General features: G+C 39.2%; 1 protein-coding gene across 1 annotated transcript in view; it reads right to left on the reverse strand.

The window, feature by feature from the left end:
* Positions 1–5126: 5126 nt before the first annotated feature.
* B4GALT1 (beta-1,4-galactosyltransferase 1) overlaps positions 5127–25477 on the reverse strand; it is a 149596-nt gene continuing 129245 nt past the window's right edge. Inside the window, exons 5-6 of the mRNA XM_056569826.1 lie at positions 6928–7032; positions 5127–6814 (exon numbers count right to left, since the gene is read on the reverse strand). Of these exons, the coding sequence (XP_056425801.1) occupies positions 6679–6814; positions 6928–7032 (241 nt within the window). The 3' untranslated portion in view covers positions 5127–6678. The remainder of the gene's footprint in view (positions 6815–6927; positions 7033–25477) is intronic.

Consider the following 25477-nt stretch of genomic DNA (forward strand, 5'->3'; position numbering starts at 1 on the left):
GTCAGTGTAAAAAAAATTTTTTTTTACACTAACATGCTGGTGTAGACCCCAACTTCACCTTTTCATAAGGGGTTAAAGAAGAAAAAGCCCCCCAAAATTTGTAAGGCAATTTCTCCCGAGTACGGCGATACCCCATATGTGTCCCAAAACTGTTGCCCTGAAATACGACAGGGCTCCAAAGTGAGAGAGCGCCATGCGCATTTGAGGCCTGAATTAGGGATTTGCATAGGGGTATTCTATGCCAATGATTCCCAAACAGGGTGCCTCCAGCTGTTGCAAAACTCCCAGCATGCCTGGACAGTCAATGGCTGTCCGGCAATACTGGGAGTTATTATTTTGCAACAGCTGGAGGCTCCGTTTTGGAAACAGTAGCGTACCAGACGTTTTTCATTTTTTGGGGGGAGGGGGACTGTGTAGGGGTATGTGTATATGTAGTGTTTTTTACTTTTTATTTTAGGTTAGTGTCAGTGTAGTGTTTTTAGGGTACAGTCACATGGGCAGAGGTTCACAGCAAGTTTGCCGCTGGAAGTTTGAGCTGCAGCGCAAAATTTGCGCCATCTCAAACTTGCAGCACTCACTGTAAACCTCCGCCCATGTGAGTGTACCCTGTACATTCACATTGGGGGGGGGGGGGGGGGGGGCAAACATCCAGCTGTTGCAAACTCCGAGCATGCCCTTTGGCTGTCCGTGCATGCTGGGAGTTGTAGTTTTGCAACAGCTGGAGGAACGCTGGTTTGGAAACACTAAGTTAAGTAATAAACTTTCAAGTGTTTTGCAACCAAACTTAGTGTTTCCAAACCAGTGTGCCTCCAGCTGTTGCAAAACTACAACTCCCAGCATGCATGGTCTGTCAGTGCATGCTGGGAGTTATAGTTTTGCAACAATTGCAACAGCTGGAGGCACTGAGGTAGGAAACGGTCAATGTTTCCCAACTAGTGTGCCTCCAGTTGTTGCAAAACTACAACTCCCAGCATGCCCAGACTGCCCAGGCATGCTGGAAGTTGTAGTTCGGCAATATCTGAAGGATCAGATGTTGCCGAACTACAACTTCCAGCATGCTTGGGCAGTCTGGGCATGCTGGGAGTTGTAGTTTTGCAACATCTGGAGGTCCACAGTTTGGAGACCACTGTATAATGGTCTCCAATCTGTGCTCTTCCAGATGTTAGAGAACTACAACTCCCAGCATGCCTGGACAGACTGAGCATGCTGAGATTTGTAGTTTTGCAACATCTGGAAGAGCACAGATTGGAGACCATTATACAGTGGTCTCCAAACTGTGGACCTCCAGATGTTGCAAAACTACAACTCCCAGCATGCCCAGAAAGCCAAAGGCTGTCTGGGCATGCTGGGAGTTGCAGTTTTGAAACTCTCAGAGGCAGCAGTGAGATCGCTTTACGGCGATCTCACTGCTGCCAATGAAGATGCCGCACTGCTGCCGGAAACTCACCTCCGGGACGCAGCGCAGCCAGGACCGCATGGAGGACGCCGGGACCGCCGAGACCGCTCGGACGGGTAAGTGATGCCGGGGGACGGGTCAGGGACACTTAGCAGAGCGGTGTGTGTCCCGATCCCCGTGATCGGGACTCACACACCACGCTGCTAAGTATTTTCATAGCGAAACACTGCTGTCAGCTAGTCAGATTTGACCAGCTGATAGCAGCGATCGCTGGGGGGGGGGGGGGGGTGGGGGATGAAACCCCCCGTGGTCGCACGGTAAGATGGCTGGCTATCAGTGATAGCCACCATCTTTCCGGGCGCTGCGGGATGCCGCGAGTAGCGGCAGTAATGTTCATGACGTACCTGTATGTCATGGGTCGGGAACACCTTGCCACCCATGACGTACAGGTATGTCATAGGTCGGGAAGGGGTTAAACTTATTAGGGAAGGAATTTTTGAATGCAAACACTGTTCAGTGCTAAAGTATTCATCAGTATTATCTCTGTTCTGCTTATAAAGCTGCCTTGGCCATCATCATGATTTCGCCACTGAGGTCCTGAACAGCTAACCTAATTTTCAAATAAGGCGAAAAAAAAGTACCTTCCTTGCACAAAAATTATGGATTCACTTCAGACTTTGGCTCAAAAACTGCAGTGGCAAAAAAGCGGTCTTGCATCTGCAGTTACAGAGCAAAACTAAATTATAGAGCTCACCCTCAGCAGAGGAAGAAGTATGAATCCAGTGACAGAAGCTATCACCTCTAAGTCATTAGATTTCAATGTCTATTCTGACTGCATCTGATCAGTAGTTGATTCAGTCTGATCTGAAGCAATATGAAAAATATTAACTCCCAGCATATCCTGACCATTGTTCCAGTGTCAGGGGTTACAGTAACTACAATACATCTTTTCAATGAGTTTAAATCTGGAACCTTATTTATAAATTATGCTTGTTATGGTGCTGTGTATATGTTCTTAGTTTGGTTCTGGGGGGCTCTCAACTCTGTTTCCAGAAGATATCGCCTGTGGGTCACTGCATGCAACTGTACTATAATTACATACAAGGGGCCCAAACTAAATGTTTGCACTAGGGCCTATGAGCCTCTAGCTACACCCCGATCCCATCCATCCTGATTCACCGTCTAGAAGTGAAGAGTGAGAAACACAATCTTCCTATGCAATGGGCGTTAAAAGATTATGTAATTTCCATCAGCGAAGTCGAGACTTCTTAAAGAGCCACAATCTTCAATTCTGATGCATGTTTGTATATTATACAACTCCCTCAGAAGTCTAGCTGGCCTGTCACAATCAGTGCCCTGCTGTTACCTGTGGGGTGTGTGGGGTTGTGACGCCATTTTCTATTGCACCAGGTGACACCAATTCTAGTCATGCCAGTTTGTACCTACATAATAGTACGACAAAAACATGATTTTTTATTTATTTATCAGAATAGCACAGAAATAGTACAACTCTTTGTAGAGAATACTAGCTCTCCAGTTGTTGTTATTTAGTATTTCACAATAGGTCTTCATATGAGAAACAGATTGAAAAACTGGCAGTGAAAATACAGAGCTTAACAAGATACCCGTCCAGCAAAGCTTTTGGCATTCATTAGTGTTGAGTGACTGGAATTTTTTCACCAGTTCAGAGGAATGCATAAATACTAACCTTAATAACTTTTCACATTTTATGCACAGTGGAGGTAATAGAAAATAAAACTTCATAACCACCAGTCTATTACACTGTGGCCCATACCTATATTTAATGTATGACCATGACACTCCTTTAAAATCATCCAGCCCCCTCAATTGTCAGCCACTACCTGATCAAATTATTAAGTGATAACATCCACTAATTGAAACTAAGATCAGGATTTTTATTTTAATGTCATCGGCCATAATCTGAAATGTATGGTATCATATACAGTTACAAGTTTTTCTTGTTCTATTTCTCCATCCTACAATCACATCTGTGATTTGTGCCTATATACGGGGGCTTGTGTTAAATGTATTGCTCCTTAGATGTAACCTCCTAGGGTAGTGCTATTTAATTTGTGCATTCCTTTGCCTGTATATAGCTGTAATGCTTTCGGTGAAATAAATAATTCAGTTAATATAATATTAAGTTTACACGTGTGGAACATCTGATTGGTTGCTATGGGCAACTGGGCAAGTTTTCCTATGGACAGGTTTTGATAAATCTCCCCCAATATGTCTACTTTATGTTTGCATCATAAAGTTGAGATGTTTTTACTTTTGGAAGACTTCAGAGGGCTTCGAAGTTCAGCAGCAATTTTCCAATTGTTCACAAAAATTTCAAAATCAGAGTGTTTACACTCCACTGGCGTTTGACAGATCTTTGGAAGAGTGGGCTGTGCAAAGGAAAAATTACATTTTTCATTTTCACAGACTTCTGTTCCAAAAATCTGTCAGACACCAGTGCGGTGTAAATGCTCACTGTACCCCTTATTACATTACATGAGGGGTGTAGTTTCCAAAATGGGGTTACATGTGTGTGTGGGGTCCATTGTTCTGGCACTATGGGGGCTTTGTAAACACACGTGGCCTTCAATTCCGGACAAATTTTCTCTTCAAAAGCCCAATGGCGCTCCCTCTCTTCTGAGCATTGTAGTTCGCCTGCAGAGCACTTTATATCCACTTTATATATGCAGTGGGAAACCCACAAAAAAATCCGCCCGTGTGAATGTACCCAGGGTTCACACTTCAGAATTTCCAGCTAGACAAAGTCTGACTAAAGTTTGCTGCCAGCACCAACTGAATCAACCCCCATAGACGGCAATGTCTGCAGAGCGGAAATCTCCCAGAACATTGTTTAATGTTCTAGAGAATTTTTTGAGTGGAAAGTCTACCTTGAAAACTCAGTGCTGCAGTGTGCAGCAGAAAATCTGCTCGGAAATTCCGTTGTGTACGCCTGGCCTAATTGGTAGGAGTCCAGGACACTCTTTTTCCTTTAGGACTGCTAAAACAAACTGACAGCAGCACTAGGAAAATACCTTGCTACCTTTCTATTATATCCTGTCAACGGTGGTCTACACATAAAGCTGAGCTGACAGGAAACAGTAGCATTGCACTTTTCTAGTCCCACTGCTAGTTTGTTTCAGTGACTGTCTTGGTTAAAACAATGTATACTCTTTAATTCACGTAAAAACTGAAATTCAGCTTATAAACACAGTAAAATGGTAGTGTTTATATATGAAATATTTGTCAACCTATGCATCACGCCTTCAATAGGAATTCTGTTTGAAGAACAGCAACAAAGGGGGAAAAAAAGAAGTGCATCTTAAGCTTAAAAGGATAGTTGTTAAGAAAAATTTTTTTTTATTGTGGCATAATTAAAACAGGATGAAAACAAAAATCATAACCATCATTTTTTTTATCCTATTTTAATTATTCTACAACAAATTTTGGATGTCTTTAACTTCCATCTTTGCTTTTTTGGTTCTACTTGTGTTTACCGGGAATCAGTCATCTGTGCTTCCATCAGATGTTTCATGCCTCCTTACACACCACTTCCATAAAATAGCAGTGAGCTGACCTATAGATCTTTTTCCTCTATTTACATTTCCAGTAACAAAAGGACTGATCCACCTGCAAGTCATAGTTAACACAAAGATTTCAGAGGCTAGTCTTATGACCGATCAGTCTGTAAATAAGAAAAGGAACGCAAATCTAGAGAGTGGGTTCAAATTTATTGTACAACTTCATATAAAAATATGCTTCTCAATATACAGTTCACAGATACATTATTGATAGTAAACATTTGTGTGCAAGTTTTATTGATTACAGAAAAAATAATATTGGTTTATTTTTCACAACCTGAATTTGTCATTCCCACAGGAATATGCTGAACACCCATACACAGACACAGCTTCTAGTGGATTTCACTATGCTAATATAAGACAAACTGGATCACCAACATTGCTTTCTGTTGTAACTTCATACAAAATCCATAGCATCCAATCAAATAATAAAGGTTTTATTAGTGCAACTTAAACAATGTAGGCAAATGACACACTGTTTGCTATGGCTTTTGTACAGATTTAAACCCGTATGCAATGTTAATTCCCCTCATTGCTTATTTTTCCTAAACAAAGCTCTTTCCCACAATCTGTCTCCCGTATCTACAACCTGCATACAACAGGATAAAGCGCATGAAATAGTCTGTAGAAATTAAAAATAATAAATTCCCGGAGATTTTATAAGGTATAATTTAAGAAGACGAAGCAACATGAGGAATATGAACTTGAATTATTATAAGAATGGAAATAGATTTAAAACTACTGCCAAATAAATACATGGTAAATACCCATTTCAATATTAGGTGCATACACAAAATGGGCGATGAAGAAAACACCAACAGAGCCTACAATTTACTTCTGTACATAGATTATTTTTCCAATCCAATGAGTACAATAGTCAAACCTTTTTATAAAACATTGACGCCTGAGAACGCATTCACATAATTGCTTTAAAGCTCAGAGCCTGTTGTCGGCTGTTGGTCTGATACGAAAAGTCTTTGTTACAAAATTGTCACAAATGCATAAGACAGTGACGTAAAATAATTATCTTTGGAAAGCAGAACAGCTAAAAAGACAGCTGCATTGTCAATTATGTCAATTTTTGTTTATCACAACATACATACAAAGAGGTTCCAAAGGAAAAAAATATTAACTTACAAGCCACGTAATGCCTCAGTTGATACAACTGTACGGAGGCTTAACATGCAGCATTTTTATTAAACAGCATGTTGTCAAATGATTCTCCATAGATGTAACAAGGCATGAAAAATATATGTGTAATAAATGACAAACAGACTATAAATATTTTATTGCTGGTAACAACGGCCTTTCATATGGAAACCTTCAAAGGTGCTTGAAGATACTTTGGCTCACAGGGCTTGTCCTGTTGGAAAGGCCATCACTGGAAGATAAGGCATCTACACTTGTAAACATAGAAATTACATAGCAGCGGTATACCAGGGATGCATTCAAATTCCATTTCAACAAATTTAACCTGAAATAAATGTTTTTTTGTTTTTTTTCTTTCTTTGCATGGCTTTCTGAAGCGGTCACATAAAATAATCTGCATGTGCCAAATATAGTGGATATGCAAATCTGTAAAACTTCTATAAAAAAACAAAACTTTAATGTTAATATGAGTTGCCACCATACCAGCACGGTGAGACCAGTTCGTGAAAGTTGCTTGGCCAAACCGAAAATGCGTTAGCTTGGTGGATTCCCAACATCAACTGTTATTTTTGTGTACAAAGGAAACTTTTCAATCTTGGTGACGCTGTATTTAAGAGAATTTATTCCATCAGAATTCATGGTTTGTCTTGTATGGGAAATCAGATCAAACCTGTAAAAGGAAAACATTTTTATGTTGACATATAATTATTTTTATACCACCTTCTGTAAAACCTAAAACAATTATAATGGAATACCCCTTTAATATGATATCAAGTGAAATACCTTTTAGGATTTGGATCATTCTTTGCATCTCTCTCATGACGTATCATTCTGCATTTTCCTGTAACAGCATCAGGCCGTGATATTGACATGCCCCGTGAAACAATCCTGTTTGTGACAAACCAGGCAGGACAAATATTAATTGGCGCATAAACCATTTCTTGCTTATTAGACACACTGCTAGTTAATATTATATAAAAGTCACACTTAATAACAGCTATAAAAGTTAGCAGCTGAAAACCATTTGGGAAAACATTGGTATCTTAGCAAAGGAAAGCTTTATATTTATACTAGATTACAAATATATGAACTGTTCCTCTTGCAACATTATTGATGTTTAGTAATGCTTTAATTAATTGTAACGCAGGGTTAACAGCATAACCCCCATCCCCCCTCCAAACTTTTTTTTATTTTATTTTTATTTCACCCTGCAAAATATTTCATTTTGTTTTGCACTGCACTGAAGGGTGCCATTAAAAAGCCACCCTGCAAAAACACAAGCCATCATGTGGACTGAAAAACAAAAGAGCTATGGCTCTAAGAAAACAAGTAGGACAAAAAAGGAAAACCCAATGTGGTCATTAATCATTTTTATTTATTTTAAAATTTTTTTTTTTACAAATAAGAGCTAGAGTTGAGCAAACTTACAGTAAATTGGCTCGTGGCGAACCTCGCAGCTCAGATGTTTATTACTTTAGTCTGCATAAATTATTTTCGCTTTCCAAGGGCTCTGGTTGCCTGGAAAAGTCCGGGATGACAGTCTTAGGTCTCCTGAGTGTGTATTCACCTTTTCTAGGCAACTGGAGCGCTTGGAATGCTGAACTAATGGGAGAGATGTCTGTACTGTCCCCTGATATATTTATACATAGTTATTAGGTCTCCCCTAAGCCTTCTTTTTTCTAAACTAAATAACCTTAATTCTGGTAATCTTTCTAGGTACTGTAGTCCTCCCATTCCCCGTATTACTCTGGTTGCCCGTCTTTGAACCCTCTCCAGCTCCACTATATCTTTCTTGTACACTGGTGCCCAGTACTGTACACAGTATTCTATGTGTGGTCTGAGTAGTGATATGTACAGCGGTAGAATTATTTCCTTGTTGTGGACATCTATGCCCCTATTGATGCACCCCATGATTTTATCTGCCTTGGCACCAGCTGCCCGACACTGGTCACTACAGCTAAATTTACTGTTAACTAAGACTCCCAAGTCCTTTTCCACGTCAGTCGTCCCAAGTGTTCTCCCATTTAACACATAATCCCAGCCCGGATTTTTCCTCCCCTTGTGTATAACCTTACATTTATCAGTATTGAACCTCATCTGCCACTTATCAGCCCAAACCTCCAACCTATCCAGATCCATTTGTTTACAGAGTTTAGTATCATCTGCAAAGATTGCTACTTTACAATTCAACCCCTCTACAAGGTCATTAATGAATATATTAAATAGGACAGGACCCAAGACTGACCCCTGTGGTACCCCACTAGTCACAGTCACCCAATCAGAATAAGTACCATTAATTTACCACCCTCTGTTTCCTATCACTGAGCCAGTTACTTACTCACTTACACACATTGTCCCCCAGTCCAATCCTTCTCATTTTATGCACCACCCGTTTATGTGGAACCGTATTAAATGCTTTGGAAAAATCCAGATATACAACATCCAGTGGTTGCCCCTGGTCCAGTCTGGAGCTCACCTCCTCATAAAAGCTGATCAGGTTAGTTTGACAGGACCGATCCCTCATAAAGCCATGCTGATATGGAGTCATACATTTATTTCTATCAAGATATTCCAAAATAGCATCTCTTAGAAAACCCTCAAACAATTTACATACAACCGAGGTTAAACTAACAGGTCTATAATTCCGGGGTCACCTTTTGGGCCCTTTTTAAATATTGGCACCACATTTGCCATGCGCCAGCCTTGGGGAACCTTCCCTGTCACTATAGAGTCCCTGAATATTAAAAATAGGGGTCTGTCTATAACACTACTTAATTCCTTTAGAACATGGGGTTGAATGCCATCTGGACCTGGCGATTTGTCTATTTTGATTCTTTGCAGGTGGCACCGTACTTCTTCCTGGGTTAGACAGGTGACCTGTACTGGGGAGTTTACCTTATCTCGCTGTATTTCACCTGGCACTTAATTTTCCTCGGTGAATACAGTGGAGAAGAATTTGTTTAATATATTTGCTTTTTCCTGATCCCAGTTTATAATTTCTTACACATCATTTTTTAAAAGGCCCTTAAACACTTACATTTTTGACCTTTTTGCTATTTATATAGTTAAAGGGGTATTCCAGGCAAAAACCTTTTTTAATGTATCAACTGGCTCCGGAAAGTTAAACAGATTTGTAAATTACTTCTATTAAAAAATCTTAATCCTTCCAATAGTTATTAGCTTCTGAAGTTTTCTGTCTAACTGCTCAATGATGATGTCACGTCCCGGGAGCTGTGCATGATGGGAGAATATCCCCATAGGAGCTGAACAGCTCCTGGAACGTGAGTCATCAGAAAGCAGTTACACAGAAAACAGCAACTCAACTTCAGAAGCTAATAACTATTGGAAGGATTAAATTTTTTTAAATAGAAGGAATTTACAAATCTGTTTAACTTTCCGGAGCCAGTTGATATATATAAAAAAAAAGTTTAGGGTTAGTTTTACTCTCTTTGGCAATGAGTCTTTCTGTCTCTATTTTTGCAGCTTTTATCTGTTTTTTTTATTTTTATTTTTTTACATTTTTTTCTATAGCTTTTTAATGCTTCTTCACTGCCGTCCTGTTTTAGTAGTTTAAATGCTTTATTTTTGTCATTTATTGCCCCCTTAACGCTCTTATTCATCCATATCCGTATTTTTTATTATTTCTGACCCTTTTATTCCCATAAGGTATTATATCTTACAGTGAGAATTTAAGAAATTTTTTAAAGTCTACCATTTAGTGTCAGCATTCATGTTTTTGAGGACATTATCCCATTTTATATTGTTAAGGGCTTCTCTGAGTTGATCAAACTTTGCCTTTGAAGTTCATTGTTTTTGTAGTCCCTTGAGAGATTTCCTTATGTATAACATATTATATTATGATCACTATTTCCTAGGTGTCCTACTTGCACATTAGTTACTCTGTCAGGTCTGCTGGTTAATATTAAATCTAGTAGGGCGCCCCCTCTGGTCGGGCCCTGCACCATTTGGAACAGATAATTGTCTCTAGCTATAGTCAGAAACCTGTTTCCTTTATGAGATTCACAGGACTCAGTCTCCCAGTTTATATCAGGATAAAGTCCCCCATTATGATCACCTCATTCGGATTTGCTGCATTGTTTATTTGCCTCAGTAATTGATCTTCTGCTTCTTCCATTATGTTTGGTGGCTTATAGCAAACCCTATCAGAATTTTTTTTACTCTTATCTCCATATATTTCTACCCATAATGACTTCACATTATCGTTCCCTCCCAAATATCCTCCAGCAGTGCGGCCTTCAGACTGGATTTTACATAAAGACAAACTCCTCCCCTTTCCGTTTTGTCCGATCCTTCCTCAATACACTATAACCCTGTATGTTGACCGCCCAGTCACAGCTATCATCCAATCAAGTCTCTGTTATACCCACTATGTCATAATCCTCTTCAGAAATTTTCAACTCCAGTTCGTCAGTTGTATTGGTCAGACTTCTGGCATTAGTCAACATGCAATTCAATGGTGTATTTTTTTACCCTATGACGCCTATCCCTATTAACTATTCTAACCCCTCCCTCCGCTCCAACCACAGGTATATTATTAAATCCCCCCTCTTTATCTACACTATCTTCCCCCCCTATGTTGTAGGTTCCCTATCCCCAGTCCCTAGTTTAAACACTCCTCCACCCATCAAGCCATCTTCTCCCCAAGCACAGCTGCACCCTCCCCATTGAGGTGCAGCCCGTCTCTACGGTAGAGCCGGTAACTGACAGCGAAGTCAGCCCAGTTCTCCATGAACCCAAACCTTTACTTCCTACACCAGCTTCTGAGCCACTTGTTCAGCTCCCTAATCTCCTTCTGCCTCTCTGGTGTAGCTCGTGGTACAGGTAATATTTCAGAAAATATTACCTTGGAGGTCCTTGCCTTAAGTTTGTGGCCTAAGTCCCTGAAATCATTTTAAGGACACTCCACCTACCTTTTACTTTGTCATTGGTGCCAATATGTACCATGACTGCTGGGTCCTCTCCAACCCCACCCAGCAACCTGTCAACCCGATCCGCAATGTGCTGAACTCAAGCGCCAGGAAGACAACACACTGTTAGGCGATCCCGGTCTTTGTGACAGATCGCCCTGTCTGTGTGTGTGAGAGAGAGAGAGAGAGAGAGAGAGTAGTAGAGATGCGTATGTAGTTGTGTTTCCCTCTGCTCTGTGTATCTCAGAGGTGAACAGAGAAAAAAGCTGTAGGAAGCGACTGCAGCTGAATGTGAACCTGGCAACTTAGGGACAGGAAGTTTACAGCAGTGAGGGCAAGCATCATCACTGCCTGGGAATGCCCACAGAGTTCAGGAGAACAGCAGAAGCCTGTACAGGAGATAAGGGATGCTCACAGCACAGGAAAAAAAACTAAAAAAGAAAAGGCTGGACATGATCAGAGACCATTACCAAGTATGGCTGCAGTGTTTTTTTTTTTTTTTGGGCTCAGTGATAACAGGTATGCTTTAAGGATTTATACACAAAAAGTAGTAACAGGGGGAGCATTTGACAGCATGTTGTCAAATGATTCTCCATAGATCTAATGCATGTTGTGAAATGATTATTCACAGATTCTCCATAGAGCCCCCTGATTCAGTTGCTATTAACTGTGGCCTTTAAATGGTTGAACATTGGAATTTAATGTGTCTCTAACCCCAGTCACTGCATGAAAATTCTGTTGTGTAAACATAACCTTATGGTATGTGCACCATGCGTTTTTGTTGCAGATTTTCCTCAGCTGATTTCGCTACCGGTTGACTTCAATGAATAGCAAAATCTGCTGCAACATACACATGTGAACACATCCTTAGAGTATTTTCTTTGGCTATTCAAAGGAAAATAGTAAAGGCACAATTCCACCAGGCCATTTGGTGCCCAACTGGCAGATATCGCCCTGTGTAATGAGTAAACAATCATGTGATGGCTGATTGTGTCATTTTGTAAAAAAAATCATTGGCTGTACATCTCCCTTTGTAACACGGAATGTGTGGCTAATGTCTGATTCCAGCAATATGTGTAGCCCTCCCTAGCAGTAGTCTGTGTAGCTCTCCTTACACAGTGCTTGAGCCATATAAAGTATTTGTAAATGAGCACCAATCTACAAGAGTACAGCACAGAGCTGGCCCATATTATAGTTTTCTAATTCTGTGCCACTTGTTAGCATCAGTTTGTATCTGTCATGGAAGAAGGTACTCAAGAAACTGTCACTATATGAGCTTTATTAGGAATAATGATTACTAATATTGCAATACTGTGTTAAATGTGCAAAGGATACACTATAGCGATCACATTAATAAATGAGTAACTTATTATCATAAGACAATGAACGGTTCTGTTTATAGAGAACAAAAGGAAATGATGTTAAACTTACTTGAGCAAACTTCTCCACCCTGGTGTGGAAAGGAAAAACAGCCTTCTAACACACAAAGTTCATCATAATTTCCAAGTGAACCTTGGATAAAACCAAGTGACTAAAGTGGTCAAAGATCCACCCAAGAAATCGACTCCTAAATTATTAGATGTCAGAGCCACAGGCCGCCAAGTGGTTTGTTTTTTTCCTGTAGCTTACTTCATACACATTAATGTAAAGGGGCTGTCCAGTGAAAGAGAAATGTTCAGAGTCCCTTACAAATAGAAAAATAAGGCATACCAAGATGCCCGATTGCCTGCCATTGGCATTCTGGTGGTACTTATGCCCCTATAGCTTTTTCCCTTCGATGTGACATCTTAACACGCAAGTAGTGATGGGGGGGATACTTTTCATCACACAGCCCACCTGAAGTAAAGTGACAGGTGCCACACCCCCTTTTCTAACAGAGCCTCACTAGGCCATGCCCCTTTGTGATCATGTCACGCCCCCTTTTCCCTGCATAGCTTCGCCCCCCTTTCTCCCTCAGTCACTGACGTACTCTCCTAATTGGATGTGAATGTTTATAGTGTAGGGCCCCTGTGTAATATGAACATGTCCAGGAGCTGCTTCTACGGCAGCTGTTCTCGCTTCTGTCAATATTCACACGGGAATCGTAGTCACGGTATTCATTTCACATTATATAGAAACATTTGCTCAGTATGTTATATAGATTTATAGAACATGTGAATATATATATATATATATATATATATATATATATATATATATATATAAATTTTATATCAGGTTTTAAACAGCTGCACAGAATGTTCTATAAATAATGATATCACATTATATAGAAACAGCTGCTTTTTCTGGTATATTCACACATGTAGATATAATCTGATAATCCATCATCACAGCTGAATAGTTTGTTTATACAATATGAGGCTATATCAATGAATAGAGATGCCTCTATGTAAGGGATCTTGAATTATTTTAGTGTGGGATCTTAAACAGATCATTTATAGTATCGCACATTGCATAATATTAATACCGCCTTCTTATATAGCGTTCCATGACCCATAAACTTAATAACACACCTAATATTTTGTCCCAGTCATAACATGAATACCACCGCCTAATATGTTTCAGCAGCCATAATATTAATACTGCCTTCAATTTTAGCATTCCATGAACACTTTATTCTGGAAAATGCACGGCATCAGTTATTATGCAGGTAACATTCTATTCAGCGTTGGGTCAGGGGAGCGGGCGAGTGGAACACAGGTGTGGGGCGTGTGCAATAGGGCTTATTATTTCTTGACGCCCAACATGAATACCACCGCTTAATATGTTTCAGTAGCCATAAAATTTATATCGCCTTCTAATATAGCGTTCCATGACCCATAACATTAATACAATAACTAATATTGTTCCCCATCAGCCATAGCATGAATACCACCATCTATTATGTTTCAGCAGCCATAATATTGATACCTCCTTCTAATATAGGGTTCCATGATCCCTAAAATTAATAACACTGCCTAATATTGTGTCCCAGCAGCTATAATATTAATACCACAGCCTGATATGTCCCATCAACCATAATATTAATACCACTGCCTAATATTGTGTCTCTAGGTTGAAGTCTTTTATTCAAACTGTTACAATGTTTCCCTAGAAAATACTATATTGATGATTTTCCATAATTATAATACATAAATAATTCCATTTATTATTATTAGGGGTGTAAGAAAAAAATCGATTCATTCGATTATCGTGATTTTTTATTTGGCGATATGGTATCGATTCAAAATATTTTTGAATTGATCCTTTTAGGTATGTGGAATTTGTATCTCCTGACGCCCGAAACATGCAGTTCCGGGTGCCGGGCATGTGAATTTTTGCGGCTCATGCAAGCAGGGCCGGACCTGATAAGCATGGCGGCGCTCTGGAGCGGGCTCCCGACTCATGCCCGCTCCGTACTCTGCGGTCCCCGGCTACTGAAATCAGCGGAGCCGCTAATAGCCAGCATGCGGTGCTCAGCAGTCTGTATGGAGCGGGCTCCCGACTTCTGCCCGCTCCATACTATGCAACCCGCGGCTGTTTTCAGTAGTCTAAAGGAACCTGTGAATGCTCCCTGGTGGGCTAGAGGGGTGGATAGTCCCCGCACAGCGCGATCGTGGGCGGGCGATCAACTGTGGAGGTAGCCGGAGGGCTTACCTCTGCTTCCTGGGCTCTGTCATTGATAGATCCTGGCTTGACTAGGCTCTATCAATGGATCAGAGAGCAATGGAGTTCAATAGAACTCTATTCATCTGTCTGAGGAATCTAATGATTCCTCCTAAAAGTCTAATAAAATGTATAAAAAAATTAATTGTTTTAATAAAAGTGTAAAAGACATTGTTTTTGGGACAGAATCGGGATATATCGCAATACATCGTCTCATAAACAGAATCAGGATATATCGGGATATATCGTATCATCATACGTGTATCGCGATACGTATCGTATTGCCAAATTCTTGCCGATTCACACCCCCAATTATTATCAGTGACAGTAATAACAACAGGACATTTATGAACACATAGTAAATACTAGAGTAGGTATATTTTTGGCTTCTGAGTCAGAGTATTTACATGAACAGGTCCCATTCATTTAATATAAAGCTTAGGTTTATACAATAAAAGGGTTGCTAGAGAATGCAAGTACGTAACATAGACAAAACAAATCTGAGGCAAGGTTATCATCTCTAAGAATTTTACAAACTCACATTCTATAATGAAGTCACTACCAATGTAACTGCATGGCAGTGCTGAAAATCATGGTATATTCTTAGGCTCCCGGTAACATGTAATGTTCGGATGAACTGTAAAGTGGGGTCAATTCAAACATACAAGGCCTGAGAGAGTATGTTTTAGTGGTAGACCAAGTGAGCTACATTGCTAGTGTTTGTCATTTTACTGCTGTCGTTTTAAACTCCAATAGTAGAGTTAATTTATAAAACAAACATCACACAAATTTGTGGGGGATTTGCAAATGAGTCTATTATTTTGAGCATTTTTCTGTTTGTTTGCTTCATTTGTGAATTACAGACAGGCTAATTCCACTCCTAATTTTGGCTAAATAATGACCAAAATTCAAAGAATATTCCTACGTGCCATTTGAAGTTTGTCCTTAACTAGCTGATAGGAAAACAATACTAGAACAAAAAGGAATACATTAATAGAAAAATGCACACAATATTCCATGAGATCTTTGAGGCTTTATGCTATATTCACACATGTAGATATAATCTGATAATCCATCAATACACATGACTAGTTTGTTTATACAAGTAAGTAAAAGAAATGTGGCCAATCGTAGAAGATTTAGTAACATATAAACTTAAAGAAAATACTATAATAAAAATAATAATACTGATATACATTTATAGCACATGATAAATAATGGCATTAAACTCTGTCAGTGACAGTAATATTAATAGGACATGTATGAACACATAGTAAATACTAGAGCAAAAGTATTTCAGGTTTTGCCAATCATTCTAACATGAACGAACACCACAGGCCCCGCCATGAATTGACTCTAAACACGGCACAATTCTTTGGTGTTCTCACAAAGGCCGTCTTATACTTACTGCACTTTCACTAATAAACAGGTTGCATTCTCTAGAGGCGCTGAGACACGTGACTGTAAGCTAGCGGCTTCTCCCTACACATACATAGCGGCCCTCACCTCTGTAGCAATGTGTAGGGCCACACCATGAAGAAACTGCAGGCGGTGTAAAAGTTTACAATAGCGGCTCTATAGCAATCCATTCCTGAAATAACCAACACAAATCTGTTTCTTATCACATGAAAAATGTATAACTTTCCCTTATTATTAATATTTAATATGTATTTATTTATCCAGCTTTTCTATGTGTCGTTTAATGATTTGTAAACACAGCCAACTATTCAGGATTATATTAAAAACTTTAAAATAGCAATCAATTTGTGGCAAAAGAAGCAAAAATGTTCCTAGATCTGTTTTATGTTAAAATGTCAGTGTGATTACGGTGTTTCCTGTATAGTGCCACTGTGTGGAAAGTGATATGGTGACAGTTTTGGGGCACCAGTGAAACAAACACATTAAAGACTCTATGGATTGGCCTCATGACCTCTCCAAAACCCTAACGACCTGTTAGTTTAATAAATGTTGCTTTGTTCAGGTTGTGGATGTGCGACCATGTCTGGACCCCCGTTTTTTTACGCTGCACTTTGGTGTTTACTGTTGTTGGAGAAGTATGCTTATATGCGGTCTTAGTATTTGTTTTGTGCTGCTGGATAGGTATTTTGTGCTGCACTGTAATATTTGGTGCTGCTGGTATCATGTTTATTTACCACTTAGGGGGATATATTTTCTACTGCACTGTGGTATTTGGTGTGGGGGATGTTATGTGTGTTACTTGGTGCTATTTAGTTGGCATTGATGAGTGTAACTCGGTGGTCGTTATAGCGTTTATTTAGTGTTGAGTGGTATAATTTATTTGTTCATGTGATGGCGAAACGGAGAAGTTCTGCTATATAGTACATTACAGTATTGTACCAAAATACTGTAATGTACTATATAGCAGGACTTCTATGTTTCGCCATCACATGAACAAATAATATCACTCAACACTAAATAAAAGCTATAGCGACCACCCGTGTTATACCCATCAATGCCAACTAAATAACACCAAGTAACACACATAACATCCCCCACACCAAATACCACAGTGCAGTAGAAAATATTTCCCCCTAAGTGGTAAATAAACCTGATAATACAACAAAAAGTACAACACCAACAGCATCAAATATTACAGTGCAGCACAAAATAAGTCTCAGCCACACAAAACAAATCCCACAATGCACAAAATACCTATCCAGCAACACAAAACAAATACTAAGACCGCATATAAGCATACTTCAACAGCAGTAAACAAACGCCAAAGTGCGGGGTAAAATAACGGTGGTCCAGACATGATCTGAACAATGCTCTAATGCTCCTCAGCAATATTTATTAAACTAACAGGTCATTAGTGTACTTTATGACCATGAAGTGTAAATCCGCTAGCCACGTCACGGCCACCTGTAAGTAGCTGTTCCCCAACGGCCCTAACATAAAATGGCGTAGCACTGAGTGCCGCCGCAACACCAGTGCCCACAGGAGGAACGACCCACTGGCAGAGCAGACCCAATCCCTCTCAAACCAGTCCCAGGGCCGTGCCTTCCCAGAGACACAAAGCAGTGGAGGCGGCGTTTGCACAGGGTCTAAAATCTGCCCTGCCTTGAGTGTTCTAAAAGATTCGCTTGAGAGGGATCCCTAGAGTCCCAAGGTGCCATGTAGATGAGCAATTTTGAAACACATTTACTATTTTTTCTACCCCGTTAGGTAGAGGTCATGAGGCCAATCCATAGAGTCTTTAATGTGTTTGTTTCACTGGTGCCCCAAAACTGTTAACATATCACTTTCCACACAGTGGCACTATACAGGAAACACCGTTATCACACGTACATTTTTAACAGATCTAGGAACATTTTTGTTTATTTTGAAAGCCACAAATTGATTGCTATTTTAAAGTTTTTAATATACATGTCCTGAATAGTTGGCTGTGTTTACAAATCATTCATGAAGAAATAGTAGAAAAGCTGGATAAATAAATACATATTAAATATTAATAATAAGGGAAAGTTATACATTTTTCATGTGATAAGAAACAGATTTGTGTTGGTTATTTCAGGAATGGATTGCTATAGAGCCGCTATTGTAAACTTTTACATCGCCTGCAGTTTCTTCATGGTGTGGCCCTACACATTGCTACAGAGGCAAGGACCGCTACATATGTGTAGGAAGAAGCCGCTAGCTTACTGTCACTGTCATGGCGGGTCCTGTGATGTTCGTTCATATGAGAATGATTGGCAAAACCTGAAATACTATTACTATGTATTAGAATAGGGGATAAGATGTCAGATCACGGGGTCCCGCCGCTGGGGACCCCCGGGATCTTGGCTGCAGGACCCACCTGTTGCGGCTTCCGGAAACACTGGAGGCTTCGGCTAACAAACACAGTGACGTGAGATCGTGTGACGTCACGACTCCGCCCCTCAATGCCAGTCTATGGGATGCCCCCTCCCATAGACTTGCATTGAAGGGGAGGGGCGTGACGTCACACGGGGCGGAGTCATGACGTCACGATCTCACGTCACCGTGGTCGTGAGGCGTTCGGATGAGAGCCTCCAGCGCTGCCGGAAGCTGCAACAGGTGGGTCCTGCAGCCGAGATCCCGGGAGTCCCCAGCAGCGGGACCCCCGCAATCTGACATCTTATCCCCTATCCTTTCGATAGGGGACAAGATGTCTAGGAGCGGAGTAACCCTTTAAACACTTATGGAGTGGGAGCATAATAAATGTAACTATAAGTTGTGCACTTTGAAAGTATTTACATTTGGATGTTTCCAAACAGCACAAATTTGAAATGTGTTGCAGGACTTGGTCTCTGTGATGGTTCAACCCATGCACATATTGTATAAACAAACTAGTCATGTGTATTGATGGATTATCAGATTATATCTACATGTGTGAATATAGCATAAAGCCTCAAAGATCTCATGGAATATTGTGTGCATTTTTCTATTAATTTATTCCTTTTTGTTCTAGTATTGTTTTCCTATCAGCTAGTTAGGGACAAACTTCAAATGGCACCTAGGAATATTCTTGGAATTTTGGTCATTATTTAGCCAAAATTAGGAGTGGAATTAGCCTGCCTGTAATTTACAAATAAAGCAAACAAACAGAAAAATGCTCAAAATAATAGACTCATTTGCAAATCCCCCACAAATTTGTGTGATGTTTATTTTATAAATTAACTCTACTATTGGAGTATAAAACTACAGCAGTAAAATGACAAACACTAGCAATGTAGCTCACTTGGTCTACCACTAAAACATACGCTCTCAGGCCTTATATGTTTGAATTGACCCCGCTTTACAGTTCATCAGAACATTACATGTTACCGGGAGCCTAAGAACATACCACTGCCATGCAGTTACATTGGTAGTGCCTTCATTATAGAATGTGAGTTTGTATAATTCTTAGAGATGATAACCTTGCCTCAGATTTATTTTGTCTATGTTACTTAATTGCGTTCTATAGCAACCCTTTTATTGTATAAAATTAAGCTTTATATTAAATGACTGGGACCTGTTCATGTAAATACTCTGACTCAGAAGCCGAAAATATACCTACTCTAGTATTTACTATGTGTTCATACATGTCCTGTTATTACAACCTGCGGGACAACCTGGCAGGGGTGATTCAAAAATTCCGACTTGTGGGATCGACGCTTCACCGGGGTGTTAAAGAAGTTTTCGCAGGCAGTTTACTGTGAAAAACTTTTTCACAGTAAACTGCCTGCGAAAACAGTGGTACCGATGATCAGCGGCTCCTAGACCGTGCTGCAACCTATCTGAAGCGCTACTCTGAGTTGTGCCTGCCTTTTGCACAACATAATAAGGTGAGCAGTATTTCTGCTTTTTTACACACCTTTACCATCCAAAACTTACTAAACTATCAGAGCGCCGTATTCTCTGTCTCCTTTTCACCCCAATATTCCTGTTATTATTACTTTCACTGATAATAAATATAATTATGTATTATAATTATATAACATCATCAATACAGTATTTTCTTTTAGTTTATATGTTAGTAATATTTGTATGATTGGATATATATTTTTTTCTTACATTTGAAACAATACCTCATTGCAATGTATATTATTGGGGATAATATTTTCCTGAATCTTTGTCATGTATACAGTACCTAAAGCATTTATAGAGCGGTGTAAAATAACTGTAACTGTAAGTTGTGAATTTTGAGAATATCATGGATTACAAAGAAAGAAAACAAAACACGGAATGCTCCAAAGGGAAACATTGTAACAGTTTGTAAGGTTAAAAAAAGACTTCAACCTAAGCATACCATACTAACCATATTAAGCAGTGGTATTAACATTATGTTTGATGGGACATAATATCAGGCAGTGGTATTAATATTATAGCTAATGGGTCACAATATTATACTGTGTAATTAATTTTATGGGTCATGGATCTCTAATAGAAGGCTGTATTAATATTATGGCTGATGGGCCATATTAGGCTGTGATATTAAAGTTATGTATTGTACAATACTATAAATGATCTGTTTTAGACCCCACACTAAAATAATTCAAGATCCCTTAAAGCGTCTCTATTTACTAATATAGCCCCTACATACACATCTATGTTACTTTTAGAATTGTCTAATGTGAGAAATAGGGGGATTGACTGTTGAAAAACGCTTTGTTTATACAGCTGTTTTGGGATACAGCTATGCACAGTTTTTAAGGGTGTAACAGAAAAAACCTGCCTGTACCTCGTTTTCACTATTCTGTGGAATGTGTGTCTTCTATACAGAAAAAATGTGCTTCTGCTGGAAAACGCTGTTTATACAGCTTGATTTGGCTATATTTCTTTTCCTTACATTTGGAACAATACCTGGTTGCACTGTATATTATTGGGTGCAATAGTTTCCTGAATCTTTGTCATGTATACAGTCCCTAAAGCCCTTATAGAGCGGTGTAAAATAACTGTAGCTGTAACTTGTGAACTTTGAGAATATTATGGATTACAAAGAAAGAAAACAAAACCCTGAATGCTCCAAAGGGAAACATTGTAACCGTTTGTACGTTTGAAAAAAGACTTCAACCTAGAGACACAATATTAGGCAGTGGTATTAATATTATGATTGATGGGACATATCAGGCTGTGGTATTAATATTATAGCTGCTGGGACACAATATTAGGCAGTGTTATTAATTTTATGGGTTAAGGAATGCATTATTAGAAGGAGGTATCAATATTATGGCTGCTGAAACATATTAGGTGGTGGTATTCATGTTATGACTGATGGGGCACAATATTAGGTGTTGAATTAATGTTATGGGTCATGGAGGCTATATTAGAAGGCGGTATTAATATTATGGCTACTGAAACATATTAGACGGTGGTATTCAGGTTATGAGTCAACAAACAATAAGCCCTATTGCACACGCCCCACACCTGTGTTCCACCCGCGCTGAATGGAATGTTACCTGCACGATGACTGATGCCATGCATTTTCCAGAATAAAGCTGCTTGTGTTCACTGGACCGGTGAGTGCCATTCTTTTCTCTTCACGTGTACATGCATATTCATGTTATGACTGATGGGGCACAATATTAAGTGTTGTATTAATGGTATGGGTCATGGAACGCTTTATTAGAGGGCGGCATTAATATTATGGCTGCTGAAACATTTTAGGCGGTGGTATTCATGTTATTACTGGGGCACAATATTAGGTGTGTTATTCATTTTATGGGTCATGAAACGCTTTATTAGAAGGCGGTATTAAGATTATGCAATGTGCGATACTATAAATGATCTGTTTTAGATCCCACACTAAAATAATTCTAGATCCCTTACATAGAGGCATCTCTATTCATTGATATAGCCTCATATTGTATAAACAAACTATTCAGCTGTGATGATGGATTATCAGATTATATCTTCATGTGTGAATATACCATAAAAAGCAGCTGTTTCTACATAATGTGATATAATTATTTATATAACATTATGTGCAGCTGTTGAAAACCTGATATAAAATATATATATATATATATATATATATATATATATATTCACATGTTCTATAAATTTATATAACATACTGAGCAAATGTTTCTATATAATGTGAAATGAATACAGTGACTACGATCCTGTGTGAATATGGACAGAAGCGAGAACAGCTGCCGTAGAAGCATTTAAAGGGGTTATCCAGGAAAAAACTTTTTTTATATATCAACTGGCTCCAGAATGTTAAACAGATTTTTTAATTACTTCTATTAAAAAATTTTAATCCTTTCAGTACTTAGGAGCTTCTGAAGTTAAGGTTGTTCTTTTCTGTCTAAGTGCTCTCTGATGACACGTGTCTCGGGAACCGCCCAGTTTAGAAGCAAATCCCCATAGCAAAACTCTTCTAAACTGGGCGGTTCCCGAGACACATGTAATCAGAGAGCATTTAGACAGAAAAGAACAACCTCAACTTTAGAAACTCATAAGTACTGAAAGGACTAAGATTTTTTTTATAGAAAAATCTTAGTCCTTTCAGTACTTATAAGTTTCTAAAGTTAAGGTTGTTCTTTTCTGTCTATGTTTAACTTTCTGGTGCCAGTTGATATATAAAAAAGTTTTTTCCTGGATAACCCATTTAAGTCTGCTGCTGGACATGTTCATTTACACAGGGGCCCTACACTATAAACATTCACATCCAATTAGGAGATTATGTCAGTGACTGTGGGAGAAAGGGGGGCGAAGCTATGCAGGGAAAAGGGGGCATGGTATGACGCACAAAGGGGCGTGGCCTAGTGAGGCTCAGTCCGAAAAAGGGGCATGGCACCCGTCACTTTACTTCCGGTGGGCGGATTGACGAAAAGTATCCCCCCCATCACTACTCATGCAGAAGACTGGCTGATTGGTTACCCGCTGCAGCTAGCCATCAGTTGAGCAGGCATTTCCTGTGTTTCAAGGAATTAGAGAGCAGTATGGACCCAGACATGTCACAATAAAAATGGCAGAGGATTAGTGAGGTGAGGGTCTCTTATTTTTCCATTTTAAGGTACTCTTCCCTATTTTTCTAATGCTTTCCTTTTGCAGGACAACTCCATCTGAAAGGTAAAATTCAGGATCTAAATAGTCTATTGCTACTCATTTATTTCTAATAATACAACTAGAAATGTATGCCCCAATTAATTTGCCAGATAAAGTAAAGAAATATACCTGTTATATATGTCATCATCTTCTCCACCCCATCCCCAGTAATTGTTGGGAAATCCATTGATTTTTTCAAACTGTTCTTTGCTTAAGGCAGACACACCTCCAAAATACTGGTTGTATGGTAAACTGGAAAAGAAGAAAGAACAACAACTTTAAAACATCTTTAAACAACTACCAGCGACTGAGCTACCTCAGAAATTCTGCCACATATTGCGCAGTGTATTTTCCCAGGAAAAACATAATGGCCCTGATTTATCAATCTGTCTGAGACAGAAACTGGAGTGATTTTCCCAAGCAACCAATCACTGCTAAGCTTTCATTTCACCAGAGCTCCCTAAAATATAAAACATGAGCTGTGATTGGTTGCTTGGGAAAAATCACTCCAGTTTCTGTTTCTGATTGATAAATCAGGGCCAATGTGTGAACATACACTTTTTTTTCTGCTGTGTGAACTTTTCTTCTTGTGGGCATAATAGTCTGGGAGCATGAAGCGCTCTGTGTTGAGAGACACTGACCACTATGAGGCTAGGTTCATACCTGTGTAAGAGCTCTATTCAGTAGCTCTATCACAGACTCCATTTATGACACAAAAAAAACAGAGCCGGACAGTCCATTACACAATGGACACCAACCGATCCCATTGACTTTAATGCTTGCAAAACATGAGAACAATTGTGGATAACCCCTTTAATGCAGGTTTCACCTCTGACCTTCACTCTCATACGGAGGTCAGAGTCTCATGCTTCTGAACACAGGAAATCGGATAGAGTTCACTAAGAATTATAGGAATTTATTAAGATCAAAAGATTAATAGTGCAATGTTTTAGTGCAGTTTTATAAATTTGCGCTGTGCTTGCCAAGTGGGCATGGCTTGCACAGAGAGGGCATGGTTTGGCACAAAGGGGACATGAATGCTCTGTCCTCTGGATTTGATCCACCTCCATCAGCAATGATCTTTCTCTTCTAATATATATATAAATATAGAACCTAGAATATTACTGATAAAATAATAACGGGTTTTAGGGTATTGTTACACTGAGTAAATTCAGCAAGGATCCTCAGTGGATCTGCAATCTCCTGCATGGAGCAGAAATGTTCCAGCATTGCCTTTGTTGGCTGTGGTCTGCAATTCCAAAAAGGACATTTGTGGTAAAAATATTTTCGACAAAGTAGTTACACCTTTTTTCAATCTCACCAATGATTATAATATATAATATAATTATAGGTTTTCATGAAATTAGAATCCGTGAAATGTATGCCAAAAATGTGAAATTTTCGTGTCCCTTTTTTTGTAAACAAGTCAAGTTAGTCAGGAAAAAGGATAATTTCGTTGATAAAAATGCTTTAATGATATGGTGGAAACGCAATTCAACCTCAATTATAACTCATCTGAAGACTGCGTGGAACAGGCAAGTTTGAGTGGGCATGTGCACAGTTATAGCATTTTCTACTAAATAACAACTGATCCCTTACCTGAACCCAAATTTATCCATAGATACAGACAAGTGTCTGGGCTGGCTGTAACACTTGTAGATGTTTCTGTCATCCATAGGGATAAGATCGACATCGCTAAATACAAAGCAGTTATAATCATATTCTTTCAAAGCTTCCACATAGCCAATGTTCAGCAGTTTAGCACGATTAAAAGTTGCATCTCCATCCTTAAAGTGTGGGAACAAAAAAAGCAATGTGTGTTACTAACCATATTATGTTAAGCATTTGAAAGCAATGCTAGAGAAATATATATATATATATATATATATATATATATATGGGCAAATGCACACTACACTGACTTGCTGTGGGAAAATCTGCAGCATATGTGCACAAAAGTATGCAGGGATTTTGGTGCAGATTTTTACTGTGGATTTGATGTGAAACAGCTGCAGATTTTATGTTTCCCATTGATTTTAATGGGAAAGTCCCAACATAATTTGACAAGCTGACAAATCTATTTCAGATTTCAGTCAGGAAAATTTCTGCTTTGTGTAGACGACATTTCAGACATCACATCTCCTTTGCAGGTAGTGTAATTGACTGGAGATTTTCTGAGCAAATTTCTGTGTTGAAAATCCGCAGAAAATCTGTCTGGCATGCATTTACCTTAAGAGTATTTA

Source organism: Hyla sarda, chromosome 1 (genome assembly GCF_029499605.1).
Source record: "Hyla sarda isolate aHylSar1 chromosome 1, aHylSar1.hap1, whole genome shotgun sequence".
NCBI lineage: Eukaryota > Metazoa > Chordata > Amphibia > Anura > Hylidae > Hyla > Hyla sarda.